This window comes from Somniosus microcephalus, chromosome 29, assembly GCF_052327205.1.
Source record: "Somniosus microcephalus isolate GS21.2 chromosome 29, FLI_Smic_1.0, whole genome shotgun sequence".
Lineage (NCBI taxonomy): Eukaryota > Metazoa > Chordata > Chondrichthyes > Squaliformes > Somniosidae > Somniosus > Somniosus microcephalus.
Genome location: NC_141015.1, coordinates 4,019,467 through 4,029,244, shown reverse-complemented (window position 1 = coordinate 4,029,244; position 9,778 = coordinate 4,019,467). Strand labels below are relative to the sequence as shown.

Below are 9,778 nucleotides of genomic sequence, written 5' to 3'. Positions count from 1 at the left end.
GTGGCTCTGAAAAGAGCCTTTGGATTCAGATGTTTACAAGTTGTCCATTTTATTTTCTTTTGGTCGCTGCTTTGTGGGACTTTGCTGATTTGGGCTTGGCCTTGGGTTTTTCCACCTTCTTGGCCGCCTTCACCATTCCGCCTGTGGCCTTCTTGGGGCTCTTGGGCTTCTTCGCCGCCGCCTTCTTCTTCCCAGCCGCCGCTTTCGCTGTCTTTTTTGAGGTTGGTGCCTTCCTGGTGACCGTTTTCTTGGCTGCTGGTTTCTTGGCTGGAGATTTCTTGGCTGCTGGTTTCTTGGCTGGAGATTTCTTGGCTGCTGGTTTCTTGGCTGCAGATTTCTTGGCTGCCGGTTTCTTCACCTCCTTTCCCTCTTTCCGCTGGGATTCCTTCTTAGCGAGTCTGAAGGAGCCCGCGGCCCCCGTGCCCTTGGTCTGCTCCAGGGAGCCGTTTTCCACTTTCCTCTTGATACTTACATTGATCTGGGACCGGAGCTTCAGTACATCGACGCCGTTGGCAGCCAGAGCCTTCTTGATCGCGGCCAGCGACATCCCCTTGCGACCGCTGCCACTCGCCACAACTTTGAGGATCTGCTCGCCCAACGGGGGACCGGCTGGCTTGGAGCGGGGAGCCGCCTTCTTCTTCTTGCTGGGAGCCTTGGTTTGAGCGGCGGCGGCAGGAGGAGCCGTTTCGGCGGCTGCAATCTCAGTCATGTCCGCGAAATATATCAAATCTCTCTGACAGTCAGAGCTGGGTGAGAAATGAAACGAGAGGCGGCGGCACAGAGCAACTTATAGGCAGCGAGCGGACGGGGCGGAGACATCCTGCTGTCAGCTCCCGGCCCCTCCAGCCTCTCTGTGTTTCTCTCTCCTCATTAACTCTCCCATTCCAATTAAACTCGGGCACTCCACATTCCCACACTGGCCTCTGTCTGTCTCGAAGACCGGGATGTTTGCTGTCGAGAAAGTTTCATCACAATTCAAGGCAGCAATTTCAATTTAAAGCCATTTGTTTGCTGCACTGATCGCGCTCTCTCACCCCATCGCGGGAATGTTCGCTGTTTTTCGGCTGAAATTTGAAATCAACTAAAACTTCAGGTTTAATTCCCACTTCAGGGCTGAGCAGGGGGTGCAGGGCTATCCAATGACAGGAAAATCTTTAAATTTTACACAAGAGGGTCTCTGAAATCCGGCGATGAGAGTGGACACACAAACACAGTGACATTAGTCTAACCCACCCGCCCATTTAACACACTCTAACTGACACAATGTTCACTCTGCTCATTCACAGCACAATCTGTTCCCAGATTTACAGTTCACAGGACAGGTTTTCCTCTCCGCTCGGCCTGTGCTGCCGATTCTCGGGGTTAGTTGGAGTTTCCCAGCTCAGTCAGTGTTAAACACTCTGAGGCCGGCGCTCCTCACAGTGTCTGTTCCCCAGATTGAGGGACAGGAGCCAATCACAGCTCTGGCTGTGTTCACCCATATCTGATTTGAAGGTATTATATTGTTCGCAGGCAGAAATAGGTTTGATTTATATGAAAATAGAAATGATGAGCTCACCGCCCCTCTAGCCTCTCTCTGTCTCTCCGAAACTGAGGGACAGAACAGAGCAACTGGTGTCCTGTGCATTCCACTCTCAACACCCAGAGAGACAGACAGAGAGACTGTATCAGTCTTAAACGTCGTACTCTGAGCCAGGCGGTCCACGCACTCTCTGTTAGCGAGATTTAGGGGCAGGAACGTTTCACAGTTTGGCTGTGTCGATCCTAGCCTGCTTTTAGATTATAGTATTATTCACAGAAATAATGAGACATTCTGTTCACCACACATGCCTTGAACTCGGTTTCAATAGACCGAAAACTGAGAGATTCAGCATCTATCCAGATATAACAGGCAGGGCTGGGGGATAGAGAGACTGGGGATTGATCCTGTACACAAGGCACAGAGACAGACACAGGGGGTGACAGTCACACAGGCCCGGGAACTTGTCTGGTATCTGTCGCCTACTCACCCAGCGGGGACAGGCAGAGACTGATTAAACTCCCCACACAGCAGCAGTTCAGTGTCAGAGATTGACAGAGCCTGTTCCTCTCCATCCTTCCATACAGTATTGGGGAAACAAATCGCTCTCAGGGACAGGATTCGCGTCGCTCTCACACTCACCGGCAGCAACTGGCGTGTGTCCAGAGTCGCTTTCTCCTCTCCTAATATCTCCTTATCTGTCTCGATGTCAATGTTTCTTTGATAACGCTCCTGTGAAGCTCATTGGGACGATTTATTCCCTTAGAGGCGCTATATAAATTCAAGTTGTTGTTGTTGCTGCTTGATTTATTCAGTGTCAGGAAGAGAGGTCTGAGCATGCGTGATAAACACTAGCCTGCTCCTCCCCCTCTGCCCACAGTGTTTAAACCGACAGGAAGGGACCCTGTGAGCTCCCCTCTCCCAGCGGGGGCCGTTTCCTCTGGGCTCGGCTGATGATCGCTGAACACATCAGGGAGCGGAGATATCACAGGCCCGAGTAATGGAGCAAACAGCAGCCTCCTCACAGCAGCACATCGCATTGGGGCTTGGTCCGGGACATGGAGTGAGTGGGGGAAGGCAGAGGCCATTCTCGGGCTGTGTGTGGACAGTGGACGGTAACAGAGAAAGTAAATCACCTCGCTCTTTCAAATCATTGCTGCTTTCTTTCCTCAAATCAGTCGTGAATGTTCCCGGTTCAGTTCCAATCACACCGTGTCTGTTGATCTTGGACAGTGAGCAGCGGAAACACAGCCTGACAGTGAGGATGTGAGCAGTTTCACAAAGTGCATCTATTGCAGGCACCAGGTGAGCAGTGTGAAAGAACACATTTCAAAAATCGGTTATTTTGTTTCGGTGCGTTGAGTTCCCCAGAGCCGTGTTGCTGGTGATTGGGAGATACATAGTCGCTCCCTCAGATACATCAGGAAACAAATCCAGCTTCTCCAAAGTTTCACTGTAGCTAAGATTCCCCAAGGCAGCACGGTGGCATAGTGGTTAGCACTGTTGCTTCACCGCGCCAGAGACCCGGGTTCGAATCCGTCTTCGGGCGACTGTCTGTGTGGAGTTTGCACATTTTCCCCGTGTTTGCGTGGGTTTCCTCCGGGTGCTCTGGTTTCCTCCCACAGTCCAAAGATGTGCGGGTTAGGTTGATTGGCTATGATAAATTGACCCTTAGTGTTAGGGGGATTAAATACGTGGGGTTACAAGGATAGGGTGGGATATGTGTCGGTGCAGGCTCGATGGGCCGAAATGGCCTCTATCTGCACTGTGGGGTTTCTGTGATTCTGTGATCCCCAGAACCATTCTGGTAAATCTTCTCTGCACCCTCTCAAGGGCCTTCACATCCTTCCTGAAGTGTGGTGACCAGAACTGGACGCAATACTCCAGTTGTGGCCTAACCAGCGCTTTATAAACATTCAGCATAACTCTCCACTTTTGTACTCAATACCTCTATTTATGAAATCCAAGATCCCATATGCTTTGCTAACCACTCTCTCAATATGTCCCGCCACCTTCAGGGATCTGTGCACATTAACTCCCAGGTCCCTCTATCCCTGCACACTCTATAAAACTGTGCCATTAAGTGTATATTGCCTCTCCCTGTCCCTACATCCAAAATGCTTCACCTCACACTTCTCTGTATTAAATTCCATCTGCCACTTGTCTGCCCATTCTGCTAGCCTTTCTATGTCCTGTTGCAGTCGATTGGTATCAACCTCACTGTTTGCCACACCCCCAAGTTTGGTGTCATCTGCAAATTTAGAAATTCTACTTTGTATTCCAATATCCAGGTCATTTATATATATCATAAAATGCAGTGGCCTCAGCACTGAACCTTGGGGAACACTACTGTCCACCATTCTCCAGTCTGAAAAACAGCCATTTACCACAACTCACTGTTTTCTGTCCTTAGACTGAAAACAATTGCATGTACAGCCCAGGTACCTGTGGTTGAAGCGATCCGGAACATCATAGGTAGTCCGATGGGAATGGGAGATATAAATCTGGACTGTACCAATCGGCTTGTCCTATTCATGGTCCAGTGCTGGGTTTGGCCTGTGTCTGGATGCTGATAACTTACTATAGATCTGTCCTACACACCTGGGGTGGAGAATCTGAGTCCCACTGTATTGCCCTGAGGTCAGACAATAACCCTGTTTGTATCGCAGTTTCCTCTCTCCAGACACTTTACTTTATTATAAACAAATACATTAATTATAACTTTATCTTTATATTCTATACACAACTGTCCATATTGTATGACTAATATTGTTCTCATATTGTTATTCTCGTAGCAAAATACTTCACTGAGCCAAAATAAATGTGGTCTTTCCTCCACGCGGAACACGAGGAACAGTGCAGGCAGCTCCTTCTCCCACACGGTAAGTATATTATCACTCACAGAATGACAGATGGAGAAAGAATCACATTCAGATACTGTAACTGAGATTGACTGACAGATACAGAGTAAAACACACACTCACATACCAGAGATAGACAGCTACAGAGTAAAATACACACTCACATCCCAGAGACTAACAGATACAGAGTAAAACCCAAACTCACATACCAGAGACTGAAAAATACAGAGTAAAACACACACTCACATACCAGAGACTGACAAATACAGGTAAAACCCACACTCACATCCCAGATACTGACAGATACAGAGTAAAACCCACACTCACATACCAGAGACTAACAGATACAGAGTAAAACCCACACTCACATACCAGAGACTGTCAGATAGAGTAAAACCCACACTCACATAGCAGAGACTGACAGATAGAGTAAAACCCACACTCACATACCAGAGACTAACAGATACAGAGTAAAACACACACCCTCATACCAGAGACTAACAGATACAGAGAAAAACCCACATTCACATACCAGAGACTGACAGATACAGAGTAAAACCCACACTCACATACCAGAGACTAACAGATACAGAGTAAAACCCACACTCGCATACCAGAGACTAACAGATACAGAGCAAAACACACACCCTCATACCAGAGACTAACAGATACAGAGTGAAACCCACACTCACATACCAGAGACTGACAGATACAGAGTAAAACCCTCACTCGCATACCAGAGACTAACAGATACAGAGTAAAACCCACACTCACATACCAGAGACTAACAGATACAGAGTAAAACCCACACTCACATACCAGAGACTGACAGATACAGAGTAAAACTCACACTCACATACCAGAGACTGTCAGATACTGAGTAAAACTCACACTCACATACCAGAGACTAACAGATAGAGAGTAAAACCCACCCTCACATACCTGAGACTAACAGATACAGAGTAAAACTCACACTCACATACCAGAGACTGTCAGATACTGAGTAAAACTCACACTCACATACCAGAGACTAACAGATACAGAGTAAAACCCACCCTCACATACCAGAGACGAACAGATACAGAGTAAAACCCACACTCACATACCAGAGACTAACAGATACAGAGAAAAACCCACACTCACATACCAGAGACTAACAGTTACAGAGTAAAACCCACACTCACATACCAGAGACTAACAGATACAGGGTAAAACCCACACTCACATAACAGAGACTGTCAGATACAGAGTAAAACCCACACTCACATACCAGAGACTGACAGATACAGAGTAAATCACACACTCACATACCAGAGACTAACAGATACAGAGTAAAACCCACGCTCACATACCAGAGACTAACAGACCCAGACTAAAACCCACACTCACATACCAGAGACTAACAGATACAGAGATAAACCCGCACTCACATACCAGAGACTGACAGATACAGAGTAAAACCCACACTCACATACCAGAGACTAACAGATACAGAGTAAAACCCACACTCACATACCAGAGACTAACAGATACAGAGTAAAACCCACACTCATAGAAACATAGAAGATAGGAGCAGGAGTAGGCCATTCGGCCCTTCGAGCCTGCTCCGCCATTCAATGTGATCGTGGCTGATCATCCAAATTCAGTACCCTGTCCCTGCCTTCTCCCCATATCCCTTGATCCCTTTAGCCTTAAGAAATATATCCAACTGTTTCTTGAATATATTGAATGAACTAGCCTCCACCGCCCTCTGTGGCAGAGAATTCCACAGGTTCACCACACTCTGGGTGAAGAAATTCCTCCTCATTTCAGTCCTAAATTGCTTACCCCTTATCCTTAGACAATGACCCCTGGTTCTGGACTCCCCGGCCATCAGAAACATCCTTCCTGCATCTAGTCTGTCCAGACCTGACAGAATTTTATAGGTTTCGATGAGATCCCCTTTCAATCTTCTAAACTTCAGTGTGTATAAGCCCAATCGACACAATCTCTCCTCATACGTCATTCCTGCCATCCCAGGTATCAGCCTGGTGAATCTTCGCTGCACTCCCTCCATGGCAAGAATGTCCTTCCTCAGGTAAGGTGACCAAAACTGCACACAATACTCAAGGTGCGGTCTCACCAAGGCCCTGTACAACTGTAGCAAGACATCCTTGTTCCTGTACTCGAACCCTCTTGCTACGAAGGCCAACATACCATTTGCCTTCTTAACCGCCTGCTGCACCTGCATGCTTACCTTCAGCGACTGGTGCACAAGGACACCCAGGTCTCTTTGCACTTCCCTTCTCCGAATCTATTGCCATTCAAATAATAATCTGCCTTCCTGTTTTTGCCACCAAAGTGGATAACCTCACATTTATCCACATTATAGTGCATTTGCCATGTTTCTGCCCAATCACCCAACCTGTCCAAACCGTACTGGAGTTTCCCGACATCCTCCTCGCAGCTTACCCTCCCGCCCAGCTTTGTGTCGTCTGCAAATTTGGAGATATTACATCCAATTCCCTCACATACCAGAGACTAACAGATACAGAGTAAAACACACACTCACATACCAGAGACTGACAGATACAGAGTAAACCCCACACTCACATACCAGAGACTGACTGATACATAATAAAACCCACACTCACATACCAGAGACTGACAGATACAGAGTAAAACACACACTCACATCCCAGAGACTGACAGATACAGAGTAAAATCCACACTCACATACCAGAGAGAAATAGATACAGAGTAAAACCCACACTCACATACCAGAGACTGACAGATACAGAGTAAAACTCACACTCACATATCAGAGAGAAATAGATACAGAGTAAAACCCACACTCACATACCAGAGACTGTCAGATACAGAGTAAAACCCACACTCACAGACCAGAGACTGACAAATAGAGTAAAAGCCACACTCACATACCAGAGACTAATAAAGAGTAAAACCCACACTCACATACCAGAGAGAAATAGATACAGAGTAAAACTCACACTCACATACCAGAGACTGACAGATACAGAGTAAAACCCACACTCACATACCAGAGACTGACAGATACAGAGTAAAACCCACACTCACATACCAGAGACTGTCAGATACAGAGTAAAACCCACACTCACAGACCAGAGACTGACAAATAGAGTAAAAGCCACACTCACATACCAGAGACTAATAAAGAGTAAAACCCACACTCACATACCAGAGAGAAATAGATACAGAGTAAAACTCACACTCACATACCAGAGACTGACAGATACAGAGTAAAACCCACACTCACATACCAGAGACTGACAGATACAGAGTAAAACCCACACTCACATACCAGAGACTAACAGATACAGAGTAAAACCCACACTCACATACCAGTGACTAACAGATACAGAGTAAAACCCACACTCACATACCAGAGAGAAATAGACACAGAGTAAAACCCACACTCACATACCAGAGACTAACAGATAGAGTAAAACACACACTCACATACCAGAGACTGACAGATACAAAGTAAAACCCACAGTCACATACCAGAGACTAACAGATACATAGTAAAACCCACACTCGCATACCAGAGACTGTCAGATACAGAGTAAAACCCACACTCACATACCAGAGACTGACAAATACAGAGTAAAACCCACACTCACATACCAGAGACTGACAGATACAGAGTAAAACCCACACTCACATACCAGAGACTAACAGATACAGAGTAAAACCAACACTCACATACCAGAGACTGACAGATACAGAGTAAAACCCACACCCACAGACCAGAGACGAACAGATACAGAGTCAAACCCACACTCACATACCACAGACTAACAGATACAGTGTAAAACCCACAGTCACATACCAGAGACTAACAGATACAGAGTAAAACCCACACTCACATACCAGACACTAACAGATACAGAGTAAAACCTACACTCACATACCAGAGACTAACAGATACAGAGCAAAACCCACACTCACATACCAGAGACTGAGAGATACACAGTAAAACCTACACTCACATACCAGAGACTAACAGATACAGAGTAAAACCCACACTCACATACCAGAGACTAACAGATACAGAGTAAAACCCACACTCTCATACCAGAGACTGACAGATGGAGTAAAACCCACACTCACACACCAGAATAACAGGTACAGAGTAAAACCCACACTCACATACCAGAATAACAGGTACAGAGTAAAACCCACACTCACATACCAGAAACTAACAGATACAGAGTAAAACCCACACCCACACACCAGAGACTGACAGATACAGAGTAAAACCCACACTCACATACCAGAGACTGACAGATACAGAGTAAAACACACACTCACATACCAGAGACTAACAGATACAGAGTAAAACCCACACTCACATACCAGAGACTAACAGATACAGAGTAAAGCACACACTCACATACCAGAGACTAACAGATACAGAGTAAAACCCACACTCACATACCAGAGACTAACAGATACAGAGTAAAGCACACACTCACATACCAGTGATAGACAGAGACAGAGTAAAACCCACACTCACATACCAGAGACTAACAGATACAGAGTAAAACTCACACTCACATACCAGAGACTGACAGATACAGAGTAAAACCAACACTCACATACCAGAGACTGACAGATACAGAGTAAAACCCATACTCACATACCAGGGACTGACAGATACAGAGTAAAACCCACACTCACATACCAGAGACTGACAGATACAGAGTAAAACCCACACTCACATACCAGAGACTGACAGATACAGATTAAAACCCACACTCACACCAGAGACTGACAGATACAGAGTAAAACACACACTCGCATACCAGAGACTAACAGATACAGAGTAAAACCCACACTAACATACCAGAGACTAACAGATACAGTGCCAAACCCTTAGTCACATACCAGAGACTAACAGATACAGAGTAAAACCCAAACTCACATACCACAGACTAACAGATACAGTGTAAAACCCACAGTCACATACCAGAGACTGACAGATACAGAGTAAAACCCACACTCTCAAACCAGAGACTAACAGATACAGAGTAAAACCCACAGTCACATACCAGAGACTAACAGATACAGAGTAAAACCCACACTCACATACCAGAGACTAACAGTTCGAGTAATACCCACACTCACATACCAGAGACTAACAGATACAGAGTAAAACCCACACTCACATACCAGAGACTAACAGATACAGAGTAAAACCCACACTCACATACCAGAGACTAAAAGATAGAGAGTAAAACCCACACTCACATACCAGAGACTGACAGATACAGAGTAAAATCTACACTCACGTAACAGAGACTAACAGATACAGAGTAAAACCCAAACTCACATACCAGAGACTGACAGATACAGAGTAAAACCCACACTCACA

The 9,778-nt window shown here is 45.9% G+C and overlaps 1 protein-coding gene across 1 annotated transcript; it reads right to left on the bottom strand.

The window, feature by feature from the left end:
• LOC147098226 (histone H1-like) lies at positions 1-747 on the bottom strand. The gene has a single exon (XM_085970088.1). The coding sequence runs from the start codon at positions 707-709 to the stop codon at positions 50-52; it is 660 nt and encodes a 219-aa protein (XP_085826214.1). The 5' UTR covers positions 710-747; the 3' UTR covers positions 1-49.
• Positions 748-9,778: the final 9,031 nt, after the last annotated feature.

Coding starts and splice junctions, on each gene's coding strand:
- LOC147098226 (XM_085970088.1), bottom strand. CDS start 709: ATGACTGAGATTGCAGCCGCCGAAACGGCTCCTCCTGCCGCCGCCGCT.